Source organism: Colias eurytheme, chromosome 31 (genome assembly GCF_061535395.1).
Source record: "Colias eurytheme isolate Ceu_HAF_F1 chromosome 31, ilColEury1 Martin Lab GWU primary, whole genome shotgun sequence".
Taxonomy (NCBI): domain Eukaryota; kingdom Metazoa; phylum Arthropoda; class Insecta; order Lepidoptera; family Pieridae; genus Colias; species Colias eurytheme.
In genome coordinates this window covers 5,443,630-5,469,065 of record NC_143010.1, presented here as the reverse complement: position 1 = coordinate 5,469,065, position 25,436 = coordinate 5,443,630, and the positions used below count along the sequence as shown (strand labels likewise).

The window sequence follows — 25,436 nt, the reverse complement described above, 5'->3', positions numbered from 1 at the left end:
TAATAATATAAAAGTTATTTCACAATTAACAAAAAACGACTCCTAATCATTTTGACTTCAAAACCACTTTTTTACGTATCAAACTGCGTATCATAGTACCTCCTACTAGTAGTAGTAGGATAGTCATTACTACTAGTAGTGGGGATGTAGGGGGGGTAGTAGAGTTGGGAGATGACGTCATAGGAGGGAGGGGGGGTGCGCGCCATGTTGAACAGGGCTTCCGGATCGCAGACGAATTTGTAAACGTAGCGTTCACCTGCAAATTAAAATGTGTTATTTATATGAAGATATTTTAATAAATTTTATAAATATACTAGCAATTAGCATTTCGCCCGCAGTTCCCGTTCCCGTGGGATTTTTGGATAATACCTAACTATCCTGTTAATCCAAGTTACTATCTATGTGTGTGCCAAATTTCATGAACATCGATTCAGCAGTTTTTGCGTTAAGGAGTAACAATTAACAAACAAGCAAACGTACAAACTTGCTCATTTATAATATTTAGTAGGACAATAATTAGCTAATACTAAATAAAACAACAGCAACACAAACCAGCAACTTTCTGCATAATGCCCTTCTCATAGTAGTAGCGAAGCGATCGCGATAGTTTGTCGTAGTTCATAGCTGGCCGGTTCTTTTGCGCTCCCCAACGACGTGCAACCTGTCCGTGGATCGTGTGTTTAATATCATATCATATCATCATATATATGTTAATGTACTTATTAACTTAATAATTAGTGTCATTTTAACAAAAACCGGCTAGAAATCTGTCAAAACTGGACAAAAACAAAAGAATCAAAATCGTCCAAAGTTCTCAAGAAACAAACGCAACGAAGAACTTAAAATCCGTTCAAAGACTTTAAGTACCTGGTGATAGTGTCTCGTTTCTATGTATGTATGTATGTATGTACATACCTCCTCAGGCTCGTGCAGTTTGAACTCCAGCCCGCGGCCGGTCCACGCCACGCAGCGCGCGCCCTCCGCCAGCAGGGACACTAGGAACTGCCAGAGCTGTAGGGCTCCACGTCTGCCGCCTGGCGGATATGTTTAATATAAGTATTTAAACATTAAATATGCATTTAATATAACAAGTATATGTAACAAGTAAGTATATAGAACAAGTAGATTTAACACATTTTCACAATCATGTTGGTTATTCGTCTAACCATTTGCCACGTTATTCGCGAGAATGTGTAAACGTGATATGGTCAAATTCAAATTATTTATTTGTTAGTGATCCTTTAAAACAATTTATATTTGTGAAGTTAATAATAATAGCTGTGTCTTTTTTACAGAATTAAACAGATGAATAATTCCTTTCTTCAAACTGTTTTATTTAAGTACAGATAAAACATTCGCATTTTTAAATATACACCCCAACATTAGGCTGCTCAAACTCCAATTTAGTAACTATAAGGCGATTAACACACGGTGCCGCGTCCCGCCGCGGTTGGCGGTGAAGCGGTTCTCAAGTTGCATTGGCTTCTATTAAATCCGTTGATACCACAGAGTAGTTGATACCAAACACACATACACCGCCCGACCGCGCGGTCGAATGGTCCGTTCCTCGTAGGGATTCACTGCCAACCGCCGCGGTGCGCGGTGCCGTGTGTTAATCGCCTAAAAACTAATTTTCAAATAACAATTTATCAAGAACTAAATACTCGAGTTCCTTACCTTTAAATTGTGTGATGAGTTATACTCTGTATAGTCATTTATAAATATAATTAGCAAAGTACTTTTAATTTCAATGAACATACCAGAGTGCGTGGTGCTAACATGTTGGTGCGGGGAGGAGGCTTCAGCTCGGGAACTGCTGGCCTGGCAGAGAGAACTGCTCACTGGTTGTGGAAAGACGATCAAATTTATAAAATGAAGAGAAATAGTTTTAATGCTTTATTTATTTTTCAGTCATTTATTTAAATACACATGTTGTATAACATTCAAATGTTTTTAAATGAGAAATTTTTAAAGTATTGAAAACGTCGATTACGAGCTGGTGGGATTCGAACTCGAGTTTTTCGTCAAAGTCATTGAGTTCGGTGTAAAAGTTAACTTGCTTCGTTATTATTTCTGTTATCGGTAAGACTATGAGATAAAATGTCTGTTTTTCTAATTTAATTTCTTACTTGTTGTTCACCGTGTTATTTTCTACCTATTTAGTAGTGCTTCGGCAAGTAAAAAATTTTTTAAATTTATTGCTCTCTTATTTTATCTTTCGTGGAAAAATAAATATTTCTATGAAGTCTCACCAAGCCGGTCTCCCCACGGGTCAGCCGAGCTGCTCACAGTCTCCTCTCGACTCTTATTCTCTTCTTCTGCGTTTTTGCTGTACGAACTGCATCTACAATTGTTTATATTTTAATTCTATTAACAGTCTCCTTAATAGTTATAACTAAGTAAAGTTTGTGAGGATTTGTGTGTGTGTGTTTGTTACTCTTTCACGCAAATACTACTGAACCGATTACAATGAAATTTAGCACACATAGAGGGTAACTTGGATTTACACATAGGATAGGTTTTATCCCGGAAATCCCACGGGAACGGGAATTGAGTATTTGAATAAAAAAAAATATTGATTTTTTTTTATGTATTTTGAAACTTTATTATTAATAATATTGATATTTAATACAAATAACTTCAAAAAATTTTTTTTCCGTTAATTATAAGCAATTAAAAATTGATGAAATTTAAATTAGAATCACGTGACTACAAACGCGCCATGACTGGTCACCACAGTTGTGACGTCATAATGTTATAGCTATGTATTAACTGCAGTACATAGCGTTTGTGCGTTTACGGCTATTACACGTGACTAGACAATAATATTGAAAGTTTATTGCTAAAATACGATTTGTTAGTTGGTTCCGAATTAGTTAGTTAGTTACGAAAAAAATAAGAATCATCAAGAACAGATGTTGATATATTTATGATCACCGATTTTTGTCAGGAGTTGCCTTTGTAGTATTCGTACATAATGGTACAAAACGATAACTTTTGAGGTTCACCATTTTTAATATAAATTTAAGTAATATAATTAACAATTAATATATTTAATATGTAATTTAATAATGACAACAAAATTAAATAGATCAAAACACTGTATTAACACGCTTTTATTAGCTTCACCTGTATGTTTGTATGTAACAGAATCCTTTCGAAGTTTCGACTCGATTTTGACCCACTTAAAACCGACGGATTTTGTTCAAATTTTGAACACTTATCAAGGTCCGATGACAATACAATTATGTGATAAATTTATCCTGATAAGGATCGCCAGGATCAGCTTAAAACATATGTTTGTATGTAACCAATTCTCCTTTCGATTCGATTTAGACCCACTATAAACCGACGGATTTAATTTAAATTTTGTATACTTATAAAAACCCGGTAACAATACAATAATTTCATAAATTTACCTTATTATCCTGTTAAGTATTTCAAACTATATTTATTGTTCTATCAACTGCAATGAGTGAAAATTAACATTATGACGTCACACGCGCTTGGGTGACGCTTCGGGAGTTGCCGGCGTGTCTTCGGTACTGGATTCAAAGACTAATTTTTATTTTGAAATAACTTTTGAATTATTGCAAAAAAATAAAAATAAAAACAGTTTTGTTATAAAACTAATATATAATCTTTCCAATTATCACAAAAAAAAATTTAATTCAAATACTCAATTATGCGGGTTTTCCTTTGAAAATGCGGGCGAAGCCGCGGGCGGTAATCTAGTAACTTTATAGTACTAATTAATTACCTGTGCAGTTGATATTGATCTCTGTAGTCGCGATACTCTCGCGTGTCTTCACTCTCTCCTTTGCATCTGAATTAAATATTAGTTTATTTAAGAGAAAAACATTGATAAATATTTTTTGAACATGAAACAAGGTTCGAATTTATTTAAAATCAATAGATGTTATGGATTGGTGAGAGAAAAACATCTCAGTGTCATTTTTATAGATTAATATTCAATATATTATAGTCCAGTTAATTTAAATAATATCACTTAGATTAATTTGATCATTTTCGTTACTATTAAATATTTAAAATTTCAAACGAGTTTTGAATTAAGTATATCAACGATCTATTTCAGTGATTCTATTTATTTGAAATTTCCTGTGTTACAATTTAATTTTTTTAAATAGTTTATACTCACTGCGTCTGTGGCGGTTCGATGTGTGTGTGTCTGTGTGTGTACAGCGGCTGCGTGTGTGCGTGCACGTGCAGCGCGTGCGTGTGTGCGTCGTAGCCTGTCTCTCGCCGGGGCGTTCCGGGGTCTCTGGGAATTAATAATAAGAACGAATAGAGTAAGATCCCAGAGCCGTAAGAAACATCTTCTTTCTAAAGCATATAAGTTTCGGTTCACGGTCTCTAGTGTACTTTTTAATACCTGAATGTTTCTGGAGCTCTACCGGACACCTGCGCCACCTGAGCCAAAACTTAAAAAAGCTGTGTGTGTATGTGTGTGTCGAATGTCACGTGTTGTGTCACGTGTGTCGAATGTCACATTTTGTGTTACGTGTGTGTTCTTACTTGCTTATCACACTTTATATTTAGGTTTATTTTGGAGCAATTATTTATTTAAACAATAACAACAACAAGTTTTAAATATGTAGTAGCTTTTTTTTTCTCTCTGTTAGAATTTTTTTTTTCTTGGTTTATGTTTGTTCCTGGCTATAGCTTGGTATAGATATGGATTAGGAACAAAAACATGGTCATAATGTAAACGGTTTTTCTTTTTTGGTTCAAAGCTGTGTACGGTATTAATTGGGTTGTAGAATTTATATGTATTATTAGATAAGAGCTAGATATAAGGAATTGTTCTGCAATCTGTTACTGTACCAAAATAAAATAAAATAAAATAAGTCGTTCTGGAAAACAGCATTGCAAAATTTTTCAAAGTTATAATTCCACATTCTGTGCTGTATTTCTCAATTTACGTTTTATTTCTACTTACTTTTTTAGATTTAAATAATTAAAAAACAAAAATGATACCTGTGCTGGTATTGCAGTCCCCAGGGGAGAGGGAAGGGAGGCTGCGACATGGCGGCTCATTTCAATGCATGATGCTTGCTGAGCTGTGGACAAAAACTTATTTATCAGCATTGTTATAAACACAAACCTCATATTTATTATAAACATTTGTTACAAAGCTGAAACTATTTACGCTCGCAATCTAACCTAAGTACTATAAACAACCAGAATGATATTTAATTTATTTTAAAATTACCACCGATTCGGAAAGCAGTAGATATATATGGAGAAGAACCGGCAAGAAACTCAATAGTTGCTCTTTTAAAATCATGTCAGTATTACAATTTCTTATTAGATAATCGAATTTATTGAAAACTATTTGCTTCTAATAATTTTTGAGCGTGATTGTGAGTTTCATTGTTTATTGTACGTCAAAGATTGTGAGCGAAAATCTTGCTCACAACTTTGTTAAAATGTTGTCGCTCCTCTTTTTTATCAAGTAACATCACGAAATCTTGTAAGAATATATTGATGTGTGTTACCGTTTTACGCTAAAACCAATGAACGGATTTAAATGATACTTAGCAGTGGTGTAGCTTATGTACCACTTAACAGAATGCCAAATAATCTACGTATATATGTATAAATACTTGTTTTAACCCGCGTCTTTGTCCGCGAGTGAAACCACGCGGCATATATCTAGTCTATAAAATTAATAAGATTTATTAGATTAACCCGGGTTAAACGGCTAGTTTAAAATAAACGATACTAGCTAAATATTGATGCTAATGGATTATAGAGCTCCCTTATTTAATTAAATATTAAAATAAACAATATGGACTTAAAATGGCAGGCATGCTGAGGGTTATGACGTCAAGGGTTAATGTTATGACTTCCGGTCGTGTGCAGGCGGTTTGGTGTACAAACAGACAAATTTTTGATAGGGAATATTGTTTTGATGTTTCTTGATCAGTTTGTTATGTTATTACATGTTTAGTTTTTTCTTTTGTTAAAAATAATTTGTCGAATAATTGGCTGAGATTTTTTTGGATATTTATATAACTTTTAGGAATTTTTATATTCTTTCAGTTATATATAATCTATATTTCCTAATCTATATTTTAAATTACTTTAAATGAGTAAATAAACATAAAAACGGATTTCTCTACGGAACCCTAAAAATAACTAAGATACCTACATAATATCAGTGCTAAAAACGGAAGCCAATTCCTTTCACAGCGGGATACTGACTGACAGCGTCATTACAAGCTGATTATCACAAAGTGATGTGATTTTGTCAATTTGATAGATTACTTATCTTTATGGAGAAAGTTCAAAGACTTGTGTTTTTGGTAATTATTTTGTACCTACTTGATCTTGCGGCTTTGCTTTTATTTTATGTGGTTAAAAATTAGATTCTGTGATAATTCAAATATCAAATTTTCAAATTATTTATTAATAAACATCTAAACAATCAAAACATCAAAACAAAAAAAAACATCAGATTATTATTTATCTGTGTTCTTTTTTACTTTAAGTCCTGTTAGTTACTCCTAAGGTTACTTCCTGTGGTTACTTCCTTATATTACTACGCAAGTTGAGCTAAACCGATTTTAATTATTTTTACGATTTTTCTCCGATTGGATTCAGAAAAATTTATTGAAAAAATTACAAAATACATATTATAATACTTACATCTTTGGTCATGTTAACTTAATAAATATTAAATCAAATATAAATAAAATACTTATTCAATCTTCTTCATTATTTTTGAATACGTTTCAATCAGCTAGAAAGAATGACTATAAGCATTATGATCTCTCATTTTTGTTTCAACAAATAAATAAATATATTTAAAAGTAAAGGAATTTCGTCACTCCATACAAAAGAACCCCTAATTAACATTACTGTCCCACAGAGTAATCCTGTTTATTCGTCGATACTCCCCTAATGCCAATTTGTCAAAGTATTATGTATTGTTTACTCAAACTCAAACTCACACTCAAAACGTTAACACGCTTTTACTATCTTCACCTGTATGTATGTATGTAACCGACTCCTTAAGATTTTTACTCACTTCATCACTACATAGTATAAAACAAAGTCGCTTTCTCTGTCCCTATGCCCCTTTGTATGCTTAAATCTTTAAAACTATACGCAATGGATTTTCATGCGGTTTTTTTAATAGATAGAGTGATTCAAGAGTTGGCGTGTTTTTAGTTTTTAGTAGTAAAACTTTAGGCGCGTTGAGTGTAATATTTCAAGGTCGCGTCATGACATTACCGTCACGTCATGCAGTAAGGCGACGATTTCGGTATCTTTGACTCTTGCAAAGAAGTTTCACTTCAGACACCTATGCTCGGTACACGCTTTTTTTCTTATTCTAACTTCATCTATTAATTATTCAAAACAATAATAGACCGGGAGATACTGACACAAAATTTCGAGTCATTTGTAACAAGGATGGCGGTTCTACAGGGGTCTTAGTACGCAATGACAAAAAGAAAAATGATGGTCCGAACGCTGGTACCGGTGGCTTAGTCGCGTGGGCGTTTGTTGAACTCGTCGGAAAAATAGCGAAAGTCAAACGATTTGTAACACAAAAATTTTAGAATTTACCGATAGCCCATAAAAAAGTAGTAGGCGGTAGTGTCATGCCATACTTTTCCGGTGTGACTTACAGCCCGCCATACCGACGCGAATGTGTTGATTTAAATAAAACAATCATTCAACCATTTGTACCAGGCTAACTTTTGCACAGGTAACTATCGTCGTGCAGCCATTTACGAAAATCGCCATGCCATACTTTTCGGACGATTCCAAATGGTCGCCATACCGCCGAAAATCTGCAAAAAATTTTGATTTCGCCAAACTTTTTGTACCAGTATTGCATTTGGATTTTTGGAGAGTATTTGATAAAATGTGACCATTATTATATTTGCCATACTTCTAGTAGGGGGAAAAAGTGCTGTCATACTTGAAAAATTAATTTAGTATTAATTTATATAAGTGAAGATTTCCAACACCTAGATCTTTGAAATTTTGTATTTATATTCGTTGATCCTCAAACTTACAGGAAAAATAAGTGCCATACTGTTACAAATCGTTTGACTTTCGCTATTTTCCGACGAGTTCGACCAACGCCCACGCGACTAAGCCGCCGGTACCAGCGTTCACGCCATCGTTTTTCTTTTTGTCATTGCGTACTAAGACCCCTGTAGAACCGCCATCCTGTTACAAATGACTCGAAATTTTGTGTCAGTATCTCCCGGTCTATAAACAAACGAACAAACTCTTCCATTATAATATAAGCATACATATAAAATTATAACGAAATGTCATTCCGTCTGAAACTCACTTACAGCAAACACATTCGAGTCACAATTTGTAATATCCGTTCGCTGTGGGGACTTAGCACAACTGCTTTGCGAATATTTTACGTTTTGATTGAAGGAATGTTTAAATTAACTGCCTAGGCCCTAGATCAACATTCTACACATTTTGGGGCTAATCTAGGACTAATATTATAAAGCTGAAGAGTTTGTTTTTTGTTTGAACGCGCTAATCTCGAGAACTAAAGGTCCGATTTGAAAAATTCTTTCGGTGTTAGATAGCTCATTTATCGAGGAAGGCTATATCATCACGCTACGACCAACAGGAGTGGAGCCACGCGGGTGAAACCGCGCGGAGCAGCTAGTGCCTAATAAATAACATACTTATGTGATAATTTTACCTATTGCTCTGGATAAACTACAAATTGAAACTTAACTTAGGATACATTGTAACAACGGCGGCTTTATCGCTAAATAGCGATTTCTTCCAGACAACCGTATTTATTGGTATCACACGAATGCTATAGGAATAATAAATAATATAAATCCATACTAATGTGTGTGTTTATGTGTGTTTATTCGTTGTAATGTGACATGGCCATGGGTAACTTTTGACAGCGGTGAAACGACCCATACCTCTTTGTCGCAAAATTATATAGATAAAGAAAATTTGTATAAGTTTGTAAAATGTTTTTAAGCCAGGAAAATTTCTATATGTCAGGAAAATTTCGATAAGACATTTCCATGAGAAAGGAAAATTTAAGACAGGAAAATTTCCATAAGACTGGAAAATGTCTATAAGCTAGGTTTTATCCGGAAATCCCACGGGAACAGGAACTATGCGTGTTTTTCTTTGAAAACGCGGGTGAAGCCGCGGGCGGAAATCTAGTATCTACTAAACCTATATTTCTATGAAATTTATATTTTCTTAATTGAATTTGATTTTCAAGTGTCGCACCAAAAAAGGACTAAAAATGATAACAAGACATACTACTTTATTTTTAAAGTGAAACTTTTATTACATCGTCTCAAACTGTTTGGTCTGTGTAGCGCATGTCGCGTGTATCGCGGCTGCCGAGTAGGTATACGGTATACCTACTCGGCAGCCGACCGTCACGCGACATGCGCTACACAAAGCAGTGTTCGGAACCGTTCGAACAGTTTCACTTTTACCGTGGTTTCATAAAACCACACAACATTTTTTATATATTTACTAGCTTTCCGCACGCGGCTTCGCCCGCGTTTTCAAAGAAAAACCCGCATAGTTCCCGTTCCCGTGGGATTTCCGGATAAAACCTTTCCTATGTGTTAATCCAAGTTATCCTCTATATGTTTGGTAAATTTCATTGTAATCGGTTCAGTAGTATTTGCGCGAAAGAGTAACAAACACACACACATTCTCACAAACTTTGGCATTTATAATATTAGTACTAAGGGCCGATTTTTCAATGCTTGGATAAAACTTATCCGTCCAATAAAGTATTACACGATAATATTAAAATGTCACGTAAACTGTCAAATACGGGCAATTAGAATACGTTTTTAAAATGGTAGTTTTATACATTATTCGACGAATAAGTTTTATCCAAGCATTGAAAAATCGGCCCTTAGTAGGATAGGATTTTATTGGAATTTTAAACCAAGGATTGAAGAATGCGCTCTAAAGTCAAAATCAATCTAATTCACTCTCCTACAACAGAATATAAACGATGAAAAAACAGTGAATTTTTAACATCATTGTGAACCAAGACGCGTGTTAGGAATCAATTTTTCTATAAATGAATGAAAACAGATATCGATATTAATATTCAGGGAACGCCGGGTGACTGTGTTGTTATGCAAATATTCTTAAAGGTATTTTGAGATGACGCGATGCTTTTTGGAACATCTTGTTTATGTTTGAAAGTTTTGTTATATTCATTATTGTATAACAATCTTATTATATTATAAAACAAAAGGACTGACTGACTGACGGACATAGTGATCTAGCAACGCATAGCCCAAACCACTAAACGGATCGGGCTGAAATTTGGTATTCTGGTAGATTTTAGGACGTAGGCATCTCTTAAGACAACTTTGCCACCAGCACGTGAGCTATCTTTTAAGATTATATATTTTCATAGACAAAATGCTCACATTATCGAAGCGGTTTATGCCGGCTGCGCGAAGCTAGAGAAGAAAACATGGATTTTCAGGAAAAATTTAGCAAAAAATTTTTGGCGTCATTTTGTTTTTTAAGTATTTATTACGTGATCAGTGTATGCAAGACTACAAGTTCCTTCGCGCTTACTGTACCGATAGTGGGACACCCTGTATAAGTATTGTTATCTTATTGATACCACAGATATTAAAACACTATATAATACTAATAGCGAGGGTTTAGCAGAGCCAGTCATTAAAAAGTTTTTATTGGCTTATGATAGATTGATTTCAAACTTTGTACACTTATCAAGGATCGGTGACAATACAATAATTGCATTAGTTTAAGCATGGACTAATAAAATATATAGTGTGTTTTTTCTGTGGTTTTTTCTTTTCTTTTAACTAGGTATTTTAATTATTGTGGTAAGCACACTTTATTGAAAAACTTTCATACTTTCAGATATGTATGTAGATTTTGTCCAAATTAATATGAAAAAAGTAGGGATGTAACGATACCGATACCGATACCGATATATCGGCCGATATATCGGCAAGCCGATATATCGGTATCGCCGATAATAAATCAACCGATACCGATATTTTTTTATTAAATTCTTTCTTAACTTAATTTTTAACGTGATAACGTTTTTAAAATCGTTTTAGTCGGGTGACATGTTCATAAACTTGTGTCACACCAAAACCTCACGAGCGCGATCGCAGGTATAACGAGAGAGAGACGGACCGATCTCCCGTTTCATCTCGAGCGCTGCCACTGCATTATGTTATCACGTAAACATCTCGATCGTAAACCTACTTTACAAACAACCAATTTTTTTGATATCAAATAATTCAAAAATCCGCGCCCAATGAACGATGCGAAGGCCGCCCGCGCGTGCGCACTTTGTTTTCTGAAAAAACTCTACCATTATAGTAAACTTTTATTAGGTACTGATTGTATGTGTATTACTTAAAGTTTAACTGAATTCGTAAAATAATAATATGTACTAAAATAAATGGTTTTGTTGTTTTTTGATTTGGCATTATTAAATAAAAGAATACGATTAACAGTTGTCTCTGTTAAATGTTGGTAACTTTTTATGCATAATTCACTATTTATTTTTCTACCAAGCCGTCGATATCGGTATCGGTATCGGTATCGCCGATACATTACTACAAATATCGGTATCGGTATCGTATCGGCAAAATCATGTATCGTTACATCCCTAGAAAAAAGTATCAATATAGGTAAATAAAATATGTCGCAAAGTATGACGTATCAGCTTAATGGTGAACTTAAATAAAAAATGTATGCTTTCTCAAAATTCCGTTCACAAAAGGCTCACTTATTCATAGTTTATCCATTTATCCACAAAAAATAAAACTGAAACGCAATCCCACTTTAAAAATCAACTGAAAAGTATGAAAAATCAATTTTCCAGCAATATTTCCTTAACGTAGAGCCGGTGACGTCACCGGAAGTCGTCGCAGCTTCATATCCGCTGTGGCTTCCTGTCTGAAGGTAATTATAATCTCGTTTGTTTTCTGAATCGATTTTACCGGTTTTATCGATTTGAATTTGATATTTCATTTGAGAATGAGCATCTCTTATCTATACTTTAATATTATAAAGCTGAAGAGTTTGTTTGTTTGAACGCGCTAATCTCAGGAACTACTGGTCAGATTTGAAAAATTATTTTAGTGTTAGATAGCCCATTTACCTAGCTGTGTCCCGCGGTTTCACCCGCGTAGCTCCGCTTCTGTTGGTCTTAGCGTGATGATAATTATATAGCCTTCCTCGATAAATGGGCTATCAAACACCGTAAGAATTTTTCAAATCGGACCAGTGGTTCTTGAGATTAGCGCGTTCAAACAAACAAACAAACTCTTCAGTTTTATAGATATGTTTTTCTGTATAACCTCTTTTGATAAAGTCGGTTAAATCCAAACCAATTGATACAGTATTCAAACCACCGGTGACATGTACAGAATGCGAAATAAATTGAATTATGACTACCTGCGGGGTGCGAGGTGAAAATTTTGATTCGTTTCTGAACGATGTTTACTTTTAAGAATTGGGATTTGGGGTTATTTTTATAAAGTACTAGCTTCCGCCCGCGGCTTAGCCCGCGTGGTGTTTTGATAAAAGGTAGCCTATGTTCTTTCTCAGGAAAGATTGTCTGTGCCAAATTTCATCAAAATCGGTTGAGAGGTGTAAGCGGGAAAGCGTACCTGTGAGACAGACAGACAGAGTTACTTTCGCATTTATAATATTAGTAGGGATAATTTATACTTTGTATTGTTAACTCTTCATGGAACTGCATTTTATAGATTTTGTTAAATGAAACACAGAATTCACTTTTACTAACTCTAAAATTAATTTTTTGTAATAAAAAAATGTGTGCTAGACTTTGTAGATCTTAAATATATTATAATTGTTATGATTGTAATTAGATTAAGTCAGTCGCAAATAAACGATCGTCGTGAGAGAACGCCTTTTTATTTAAAGCCTCATGCCTCATTCAAAACTGACCTTTTGCAAGAACAATTATAATAATGCTTTTGTGTTTTATTTAATACTAGCGGTCCGCCCCGGCTTCGCCCGTGGTACATATTTACGTTTTCTCTACTTAAGAACCATCCTCGTACTTCAAGGAATATAATAGAAAAGAATTATCGAAATCGGTTCAGCTGTTCACACGTGATGCCGTGACAACGCGAAACGGGTGCAGACCCGCCGCCTTTTTATAGCTCCCGCCGCGCAGCGCGTCGAACGCGGCAAATGATACACAAAAATAATCCTTATGGCATGATTCTGTATTCACGCGCGATGACTTATAGCGTATTTCATGTATAACTTTGGTGTTTCTACACCGATTTACATGATTCTTTTACTATAACCTGCCCAGGAGTATGAAGAATAATTGTGCCAAATTTGGTTAAAATCCGTCGTGTAGTTTTTGTTTCTATAACGAATATACAGACAGACAGACAGACAGACAAAAATTTTACTGATTGCATTTTTGGCATCAGTAGCGATCCCTTATCACCCCTTTATAGTTTTTTTTTAAATATATTTCATGTACAGAATTGGCCTCTCTACAGATTTATTATAAGTATAGATTTAAGAAACTTTTAAATGAATTTCAAGTGTTTATGACGTCTTAACTTATGTATTAATTACTAGCTACCGCCCGCGGCTTCGACATAAAAAAAACATATGATATTTTATGTTAGTGAACTTAGCAGATCATTTTTAGCAGATCAAAAAAAAATGTGAGTTCTTATCGCGTGCAGTTGAGTTCTACAGTTCCTGATACTTTTTAGAAATAGTTCTGGCGTTTTTACCTTAACAAACGACATTTGAAAAAACCCGACCTGGACCCGGCTTAACGTGATGCTAAGACGTAATGCTACGGCGTGATGCTACGACGTGATGCTACGACGTGATGCTACGGCGTGATGCTACGCTGTGATGCTACGGCGTGATGCTACGGCGTAATGCTACGGCATGTGTTACGACGTGATGCTACGCTGTGATGCTACGGTGTGATGCTACGGTGTGATGCTACGATGTGATGCTACGGCATGATGCTACGGCGTGATGCTACGGCATGATGCTACGGCATGATGCTACGGCGAGATGCTACGGCATGATGCTACGGCGTGATGCTACTGCGTGATGCTACGGCGTGATGCTACGGCGTAATGCTACGGCGTGATACTTCGGCATGATGCTACGGCATGATGCTACGGCATGATGCTACGGCATGATGCTACGGCATGAAGCTACGGCATGATGCTACGGCATGATACTAAGGCGTGATGCTACGACATGATGCTACGGCGTGATGAAAATGAAATATGACATAAATAAATTTTCTAGTGTTTCATTTTACGCGAGTATTTCTAAAAAGTATCAGGAACTGTAGAACTCAACTGCACGCGATAAGAACTCACATTTTTTTTTGATCTGCTAAAAATGATCTGCTACGGGAAGTTGGCAGATAAATTTTTTCAAATGTCGTTTTTTAAGGTAAAAACGCCAGAACTATTTCTAAAAAGTATCAGGAACTGTAGAACTCAACTGCACGCGATAAGAACTCACATTTTTTTTTTGATCTGCTAAGTTCACTAACATTGATATTTTTCATTTTTGATAAAAGCTATGTTCTTTCTCAGGGTCTAAAGATTGTCTGTGCCAAATTTCATCAAAATCGGTTGAGAGGTTTGCGGGAAAGTGTAACAGACAGACAGACAGAGTTACTTTCGCATTTTTAATATTATAAATAGGGATTTCAGTGTTTAACTGTATTTTTTCTGTTTACTTGTAAAAGTTAATTAGAATATTCGTATTCTCTGTTGAACTTTATTGTTTTTTAGTTCCTAACTTGTGTTTCTTTCTATTGCAATTTCTGGTAAAAAAATCTGATATGATCGAACAATTTAAACTTCGCATAATCGTATAAAAGTTAAGTACATCTATACTGTGCATCTATCCCCTATATACATATAAACAAAGCCATCCCTAGAGGCTGATCGCATTAGCTGAGCACAGATTAGCGAATACAGATAATAAATTATTTCAACAGGGTGCGTGTATATTTGTAAGATTTTTGTTAAAATCATAGATAATTTAGTAGTGTATTAAAATGTTCAGTTAAATGTAAATATTAGTGAGAACGAATATTTTTGTAATATTTTTTTATGAAATTTAATAAAAATGATTGGTGGTTCTTGTTATATTAATGTTTTGGTTTTTAATATATTATTTTGTTTTTATAATTTACTAGCGACCCGCCCCGGCTTCGCACGGGTGCAATGCTGATACTAAATACACAACAAAAAACGTTGTATATAAAAACACTAGCGACCCGCCCCGGCTTCGCACGGGTGCAATGCTGATACTAAATACACTACAGAAAAACTGTGAACGTTGTATATAAAAACATAGCGACCCGCCCCGGCTTCGCACGGGTGCAATGCTGATACTAAATACACAACAAAAAACGTTGTATATAAAAACACTAGCGACCCGCCCCGGCTTCGCACGGGTGCAATGCTGATACTAAATACACTACAGAAAAACTGTGAACGTTGTATATAAAAACATAGCGGCCCGCTCCGGCTTCGCACGGGTATAAAATAGATAGCCTATTACAGTATTAAGGAATATATGGAAGATAAAAACCCATGGAGGGTTGTCGCGTAAAAACCACAGGACAGTTCTTTGGTATATTATGATAATATATTATGATATTACATATGTAATTTGTAAAATTATAAATCTGACATGATTAAAAAGAGCAACTATGGAGTTTCTTGCCGATTCTTCTCCGTAGATACTGCTTTCCGAATCGGTGGTAAATGTTAAAAATATGTACTTAATGACGTTTCAAAAGTGCTTCTAGAAGAAGTCTAATTGAATAATTAATAAATGTTTGAGTTTGAGTTTTGAGTTTATAGCCGGGCGGCCGGCTGGTAACGCCGCAAACGCTACGTCCCGCAATTTTTAAATCTGTAATATCTTCGAAAATATTCACTTAAATCATACGGTGTAAAGGGCCATATAGATCTATATTAAACGAACAATGTATTCAAGGTATTTAATTGGTTAAGGTTTAATGCTGTATTGGTTAAAATCGCACCAAAAATTAGCCATTATTTGTCGTAAAAAGTAAATGACAAAAAAAGTTATTGTGGGTTATCCATAAGAGATAGACATATACCATCACAGACTTTTCTGTAGACCTTTTCAATGTGTATAATACTTGGTACATTATTTTCATATAACTCGCAGGGTTCAGCCTGCGTTTGCAATGTAAGCGGAAAAAATGTAATTTTTTACGACATCACATTAGAAACCTCAAAAGTAACAGTACTTCTCCACTATTTAATGGATGTTATTATACATATAAACCTTCCTCTTGAATCACTCTATCTATAAAAAAAACCGCATCAAAATCCGTTTCGTAGTTTCAAAGATTTAAGCGTACAAAGGGACATAGGGACATAAGGACAGGGAAAGCGACTTTGTTTTATACTATGTAGTGAAAAGTGATGATGTACTAGCTTACTAATAAAAAAATTGACGTAATTTTGTTGTTTAAATATTATATTTCTTCCTGATCAGTGTATGCAAAACTACAAGTTCCTTCGCGCTTAGTATACCAATAGTGGGACACTCTGTATATCAACATAAAATAGCATATAACTATTTTTATTACACTACAGATTAGAGAAATGCCAACACACACAAACAATATTGACGTTAACAAAACAAACGCTTATATTAACTCCTTGTTGAAACAACGCAATATTTGACTTCCGTTTCCGGCCACGCCCCTATCCCTTTTGCCCTAATATTGTTAATTTTACATTACATTACCTATGCCAGACAAATAGGCCAATTTTTAACAATCGCTTTGTTTAAAATTGGCCTATTTTCACTAATGGATAGCGTAGTTCTTGACGAAGCTATTACAATTAACAATGTAGGCAGAGCCGCGGGCAGAAAGCTAAATGAAATGAATTTTTCGTAGAGTATTTAAGAAAAAGATTTTAATCCCTAAAGTATAGGCCACGAACGGGAAGACGAAGCGTGGGACGACCTCCCACAAGATGGACACACGACCTGCCCCCCTAGTCAAGTGGCTTTCTGTTAGCGTAGCGTTCAATAGAATAGACTACGAATGTATGAGATTGACGTAGGCTGTAGATAAACGTATCTACAGGTTACGTCAATCTCATACATTTGTAGTCTATTCTATTGAACGGTACGCTAACAGAAAGCCACTTGACTAGGGGGGCTTGTCCGAGTGGCAGGGAGCCGCTGGATGCAGGCCGCCGGTGACCGGTCGTACTGGAAATCCTTGAGGGAGGCCTTTGTCCAGCAGTGGACGTCCCACGGCTGATAAGAAGAAGAAGAAGAAGAAGTTACACCACAGAAAATGTTTTTATTTAATTACCTTATTTCTGTATAATGTGGTGCCAAATAAATGAGTTTGAGTTTGAATGAGTAAGTATACCCTATATTTACCTACATACCAAATTTCATTGTAATCGATTCAGTAGTAGTTATTTGCGTTATGCGTAAAAGAACTTAACAAACATCCATCCATCCGCACAAAATTTTGAATTTATAGTATTATTAGGATACCTACTGTGATACCTACTATGTACTTACAATAAAATTAAAAAAGACGTGTGGCACTCGGGGACTGCCGCGGTAAAGGTATTGCATGCTATGCCTTCAGCCTTCAAGCCAGACCTCCGAGCCCGTCGGAGTGGGGAGCGTGAGGTTTTTTCGTTACGGATTTTCTCGATTCGGTCCCCGCGCTCAAGGCCCGCGATAGAAGCTATACAATAGCTTAAAAATGTGTGCGTGTACTAGTGTAGGTACACACGTAAGAAGTGAAACTTCTTTATGACCTTATTTTTCAAAAAATAATTTACTATGTATATGCAACTTTACAGAAATACGTCGAATCAAAGATGGCGCGTAACGGAAAAATGTCACGCGTAATGAAAAATGTTACACTAAATTTTTTTCCAACCCCAATAAAGAAGTTTCACTTCAACAAAATGACACACAACAATTCGAACCCTCCAGTTAGTTGTAGCCACAGTAACAATACGTTTGTAGTTTCTTTTGAGGCGATGTGATTACACTAATTGTCAAGTTTACACTGTACAGAAATACGGAAAAGTCGGAAAGTGGAAAGTCGAAGGTTTTTGAGGGTGAAACCTATCTGTTTTTTAATTTAGAGAAAACATTTTATTGTTAAAAGTTAATATTAGTCTAGTATTATTCGACATTAAAATGATTTTGAAAACAATTCAATTTACGGTGTCATTCTTTCGTTGTTCGTGCGTTCGAAAAGATTCTATGCAGTGTTCTAATACTGAACAACAATGAATACGAGTTTTCGTTTACACTAAAAGATGACGAAATAATGCTCTTGCTCTTGCTCTATGTTCATTTGATGTAATATGCACCGTTAAAAGTAGGATATTATTTTCTGCTTGCTTATTGTGGCTAACACACAATATTTTAGTGTAAGTATGTATTTTATCATACGTATATATTACACACAACAAGTATTTAAATATTTTATTTCATACTAGCTGCTCCGCGCGGTTTCACCCCCGTGGCTCCACCCCTGTTGTTCGTAGCGTGATAATATATAGCCTATAACCTTCCTCGATAAATAGGCTATCCAACACCGAAAGAATTTTTCAAATCGGTCCAGTAGTTCCCGAGATTAGCGCGTTCAAACAAACAAACAAACAAACAAACTCTTCAGCTTTATAATATTAGTATAGATTTATATTCGTAACATCTAATAACACGCACCCCACACTTATTAGGTACCTTGATAATGCCTTGATATTAGCTTTTATTAGCTTAACCTGTACGTTTGTATCTAACAGACTCCTTTAAAGTTTGGACTCTATAAATTATAGACTCACTTTAAACGGACAGATTTAATTCAAATTTGTACATGTGTTTATCAAGGACCGGTGACAATACAACAGTTTCATGAATGTAATCGTGTCTTTTTTACTCTAGGTATTAATTACTATTTACTAGCTTTCCGCCCGCGGTTTCGCCCGCTTCGTCTGTAACGTATACCACAGACTAATAATAATATACTACGTATACAACCTATACATATTTTGACGTTTATATTCAATATGTACATATTATGTATTTGTAATTTTAACTGACAGTTAAGTTAACATAATATCTAGAAATTGTGAAATTATGATATTTTTGTGAATTTTCATTTCCTTCATAGAAAATTCAATATAACATAAACTATTTTTCATATGTTTTTATTTGTATTTGTATTGTAAATCGTAATATCTAACACAATAAGGCTATAATAGTAATTAAGTGTTTTAACAAAAGAGATGTCACCGACCAACAATGGCTGACAATTACCTAATTGCTGTCATTTTCATTTGCCTTGGGGCTAACTACCTATACAAATAAACGATTTTAATAATGTGTTTACGTTAAATACGTAAGCCCATTTAATCGAAAGGTATTAATGATTTGGTATTTCATTTCTAAAATACATACCTACAAACGTTTTTAATTTAATAGATGATTTCATTGCAATTGAAATTTTTAGTAATTTGGTTAAAAAGATTCGACTTGGTATCGAAAATACTTATCCTATCGAATCCTATGCTACTATCCTACTAATATTATAAATGCAAAAGTTTATGAGGATGGATGTGTGTGTTTGTGTATATTGTGTAGGTGTGTAGGTATGTTTAATCGATTACAATTAATTTTAGCACACGTATAGAGGGTAACTTGGATTAACACAAAGGATAGGTTTTATCCCGGAAATCCGACGGGAACGGGAACTATGCGAGTTTTTCTTTAACTACGCGGGCGAAGCCGCCGGCTGAAAGCTAGTACATATATATAAGCACATTTAAAATTAAGTATATTCAAAACTGTATCAACAATGTATTAAGCCTCTTAATCTGATCAAAAAAGCAATCAACCACATTTAAAAAATTGATATCAATTAAAAGGGGAAGCGTGAGAGGCGCCGGGGGTCAAACTAGTCAAATATTAACCCTTAATTGTAAAAGATACTTAACCCGTTAGCATAATATTTAGGGCCATTTTCCGCCCGTCTTGTTTCGTTACACGAAGGGTTAAATGCTCTTTTTGATTACGTTAATAAATTTATAAATATTAAATACTAGTGGTCCGCCCCGGCTTCGCCCGTGGTACATATTTCGCAATAAAAGGTAGCCTATATGTCCTTTCTCGGGTATCAAAATATCTCCATACCAAATTTCATGCAAATTGGTTCAGTAGTTTAGGCGTGATTGAGTAACAGACAGACAGACAGAGTTACTTTCGCATTTATAATATTAGTATGGATTAAACAAGTAAGATTGGTGTAATGTTGTGTTTTATATTTGGTACAAAGTTTTCTACACTTAGTAAGTAGATAAACTGTCAATTTCATTTGATTGCATCTATTATTGAAAATAAATTTTCTAGTAAAACTATTGCTCTTTTCGAAATAAGTAAAAAAAAAACTATCAACACTCAAAAGATATTGTCACAGTTGATATTGTTTTGAAGGATTTTGTTTTGAAAAGATTGAAAAGAAAGAGGACTAAGGAAAAATTAATTAACAAGCATTACCTACCTATACAATGTATTTGCACGTTGAACCAAATAAATAAATATACAAACTATGTATTTATTTTTAAAATATTAGTAAAGATAGATGATTGGATTTTTGAAATGATTACGAAATATTTACGAAAATTAATTTTCCATCCGACTTCGGATGGAAATAGTAGTCTTATTATATTAAAATAGATAATTTCGCAAACTTCAAAGCCTGTCGAAAATATAATTTAACGGTAATGTAACAAGTTTAATTTTGCGTTTCTAGTACGTGATTTTCAATCTTATTGCTTAGGTAATAAGATTCATATCAAAAGCACATAGTATTGACAAGGTTAACCATAGATTTTTGATTTTCTTGTTCACGGGGGGGCAATAGGGTGAACATGTTGGATGATTTTGTGGGATAATTCGTTTTTGTTGTTTTAACCGATTGTGGTGGAAAAAGGGTCAAGTTTATTATGTAGTATAGCGTAATATATATATATTGTTTGCGTTTGATATCAACACATTTAGTAATTAAAGACTTCAATTTGAAAAATTAAAAATAAAGTGCGTGATTGATGTGAATTGTGTGATAAAGGTATGGGATTTGATTTTTAAGGGGTAGAGAATACGTGGTATTAAGCGTTGTGTATTATTCCGGAGGATAGGTACAGCATACAGATTTAAAACTTTTAGCCGGGTATGACTTATTTGTTCTTTAAATTAATCTTTATTGTCTTAATCCAAGTGAATACAAATATAACAAATATTATATCATTAAAATCCATACATTAATCTAGTTTTATATAAACAAAAAAAATATTAAAATACATTTAATACATAATAATCAATACTTATTTAATTAATATTAAAACACGTAAAATAATTAATACAAAAACATAATATTTCTAAATGGGACTGTCCCAAAAACTCCAAAAGCGTATACACCGATCGTTTGCCATTGACATTTGACAAGCGAGTGATGTTCTCACAAAGAGACTAAGATCGTGACATTAGTGATGTAATTGTATCGATTATTCTGTCTTCATCGACTTGTTAAAAGGCGGGCTTGTTTTTTTCTGTGACTAGCTGAAAACCGTGGCGTTACTCGCGTACCCAGGTAATATAATATGCGTGTAGTAATAACATAATATGCGTGTTTGTGTCAAATGCATACAGGCTCTTTGTGTTATTTTAAATACATATTATTTTATTGGTTAAAATTCTACTAATAATATTATAAATGCGAATGCGAAAGTTTGTGAGGATGGATGGATAGATGATTGAACGACCGACCGACCCTGTGAAATGTTTAAAATTATGTATTTTAAATTTTTTGAATCGTCAAATACACAACTTTAAACATTTGACTGACCGGTTGGCTTGGTTGGTAATGACCCTGCCTTCCAAGCCAGAGGTCGTAGGTTCGATTCCCACCCGGGGCAAATATTTGTGTGATGAACATAGATGTTTGCTATGTGTCTGGGTGTTAATTATCTATATAAGTATTTATTTAAATTTATATAATATGTATGTTTATCAGCCATCTGGTTTCCATAACACAAGCGAAAGATTAGTATGGGATCAGATCGTGCCGTGTGTGAAAATTGTCCTGAAATATTTATTTATTTATTATTTCGGTCGGAAAGCAGTTTCTACAGATCATCCAGAATATTAATTTATCTAGAGAAGGTTCAAAAAGGCAATGTTAAAAAAATGGACGCATACTTCCGCCCGTGGCTTCGTCAGCGTTTTCAAAGAAAAACCCGAATATTTCCGAAATGAAAAATAGCCTAAGTAGGTATGTCTTGTATTGAGTCTTCAGCTAACTGCAGTCCGCATAACAAATTGCATTGTACCTAATCGGTTCAATAGTATTTGCGTGAGCGTTTAACAAACATCCATCCATCCATCCATCCTTGTTTACTAAAATAAAATGTTAGTTGCTAAAAGGATATAAATTTATATTTTTACTAGCTGTGCCCCGCGGTTTACGGTTACACGTAACTGTCTTGTACGTGGAAAGAAAAAGACCCCATAAATCATATACTAAAGTTCCATTTTGATTGTATGTGTGACTGTTTCAGAATATTAGGTAATGCAAATTCACATAAAATTTAGGGAGCCTCCCCTTAATACTGTCAATGGCAAAATATTCTTTATGAAAACGGAAACAGTTACATTACATACAGAAATATGTAGAAAACTAAAAATTATCGTCAATAGACACTTTTTCGTATGAAACATGGTAGCTTGCGTAAAAATTAATTTAATCACTTTTTTATTACCTTTAGAGTCTACTATGCGGAGATTGGTTAAGAAAATGGCTAATTTAACCAAAACTACAGGGTGTCTCAAAAGAAAGTTTATATTTTGTGGATGAATAAAAAAAAAAAGTAAGCGGTGTATTGAAAAAATGTTTATTAATTATTAAAGTGCATAATATGGGAATTTATTTCTTAAAAATAATATCGTCCAAATGCAGTCCATTGCGTTTACGGCACTCATTTAATCGAACACTAAAATTACAGTATTTATGACAGCTCGGCAGGTAGACACAGTGATGGCTGCCATTTCGTGCCGGATATTTTCTTTTAAATGCACTAGAGAAGTTGGTTTGTTGGCATACACTTTAGATTTAAGATACCCCCACAAGAAATTATCGAGAATAGAAATTAGCGAGGAATTATTGGCCCTTACTTTTTCGAAGACGAAAGGGGGCGTGCAGTTACAGTAAATTCAGAGCGATGGTAGACGACTTTTTAGTGCCTGCAATGCAAAACTTTCCTGGCTATAACCAGAGAACATGGTTGCAGCAAGACGAAGCTACATCACACACATCCAATATGTCTTTACCTCGATTTCATGAAAATTTTCCGGGAAAATTGATCTCTAGCAGAGGTGATATAAATTGGCCTCCACGCAGCCCTGATTTAACTCCCATGGACTTTTTCTTTAATCTAAAGTGTATGCCAAAAAACCAACTTCTCTAGTGCATTTAAAAAAAAATATCCGACACGAAATGGCAGCCATCACTGTGTCTACCTGCCGTGCTGTCATAAATAATTTTAGTGTTCGATTAAATGAGTGCCGTGAACGCAATGGACTGCATTTGGACGATATTATTTTTAATAAATAAATTCCCATATTATGCACTTTAATAATTAATAAACATTTTTTCAATACACCGCTTACTTTTTTTTTATTCATCCACAAAATATAAACTTTCTTTTGAGACACCCTGTATATTGAATGTAATAACAATAGGTAAGTACCTAAAGACAAAACGGAGATACGTATTATGTGCGTTTATTTTAGTCGTATGCTTGCACTTTGGGATTTTCCAAATTTATTTTTGCTTGTATAGAGATATAGACTATGACTTCATAACAATACTACTTATAATGCGGAAAAACGAATAAGTCTGAAAACGTACCTATTCTACTGGAATCTATACTAATATTATAAAGCTGAAGAGTTTGCTTGTTTGAACGCGCTAATCTCAGGAACCTGGTCCGATTTGAAAAATTCTTTCGCCAACAGGAGCGGAACAATGCAGGTGAAACCGCGGGGAACAGTTAGTCGAAAATAATTATAACTAATAAAAAAAATGTAAAAGTTCGCAATTAGAAGACTACATTTTAATAAATACCGATTATATCTTATTAGCTTAGCCCTGCGGTTTTACCCGCAGTGCACCACTCGTGAGTCAGCGTGATGATATTTAGCCTTCCTCGATAAATGGGCTATCTAACACCGAAAGCATTTTTCAAATCGGACCAGTAGTTCCCGAGATTAGCGCGTACAAACAAACTCTTCAGCTTAATAATATTAGTAAGTATAGACTTTCAATTTAAAATTATATAAATTAAAATTTTAGATTTTGTTTCACATCACTGAATATACATATTCTTATATATAAAAATGAATCGCAAAATGTGTTGGTAAGCGCATAACTCGAGAACGGCTGAACCGATTTCGATAATTCTTTTTTTATTATATTCCTTGAAGTACGAGGATGGTTCTTATGGAAAGAAAACGTAAATATGTACCACGGGCGAAGCCGGGGCGGACCGCTAGTTATGAATATAAAAATGAATCCCAAAATGTGTTGGTAAGCGCATAACTTGAGAACGGCTAAACCGATTTCGATAATTCTTTTTTTATTATATTCCTTGAAGTACGAGGATGGTTCTTATGCAGAGAAAACGTAAATATATGTACCACGGGCGAAGCCGGGGCGGACCGCTAGTTATCTTATATAAAAACTACTTACCACCTCTAAACACGTCACAACCACCAACCAATCACAAATTATCACTCCGATGTTTACTCTACAACGTCTCGATAGCAACTGAAGCAGAAATAACCATTTTCCCAAACCAACTATCGCTGTCCCGCTCACTCGTATAGCGCGAGAGCGAGATGAAGTGTAGAGGGTAGTTTTTGTTGTCTCTTTCGAATGTTATTAGAGTGAGAGAGATAGCATGATGTAGGCGTGGTTTACAAAGGGTGGGGGCGTGGCTTACTAGGGTTGGTTTTGATTTTGCTTCAAAAATTTAAGCATGATTAAAATTTCAACAGTCAGTCAAATTATGAATTATATTTTGTAAAACTAAAAGGTTTTTGTGTAAGTGTTGTTGATGGAATATATTATATTTGGAAGATTTTTCTATTATAAATGGAATAATATGGATAATATGGATAAGTTGTGAGAATTTCTTGTGGAAATATAAATTCGTCAGTAGGTAAGAGAGAAGGAAATTATTATTAATATGTAGATTGTAGTTCCTAATTTTAGATGTTGTGATTTGCACGTGTAAGAAGCTAAA

At 34.6% G+C, this 25,436-nt stretch overlaps 1 protein-coding gene across 1 annotated transcript; it reads right to left on the bottom strand.

Moving 5' to 3' along the window:
- On the bottom strand, positions 1 to 24,959 carry LOC149895621 (uncharacterized). The gene is made up of 9 exons (XM_090118797.1): positions 24,881 to 24,959; positions 4,999 to 5,081; positions 4,160 to 4,282; positions 3,761 to 3,826; positions 2,253 to 2,344; positions 1,761 to 1,841; positions 916 to 1,034; positions 553 to 661; positions 1 to 256 (listed from the first exon to the last, which is right to left on the bottom strand). Exons 2-9 carry the CDS (start codon positions 5,046 to 5,048, stop codon positions 72 to 74), a joined length of 825 nt encoding a protein of 274 aa, XP_089974923.1. The 5' UTR covers positions 5,049 to 5,081; positions 24,881 to 24,959; the 3' UTR covers positions 1 to 71.
- Positions 24,960 to 25,436: the final 477 nt, after the last annotated feature.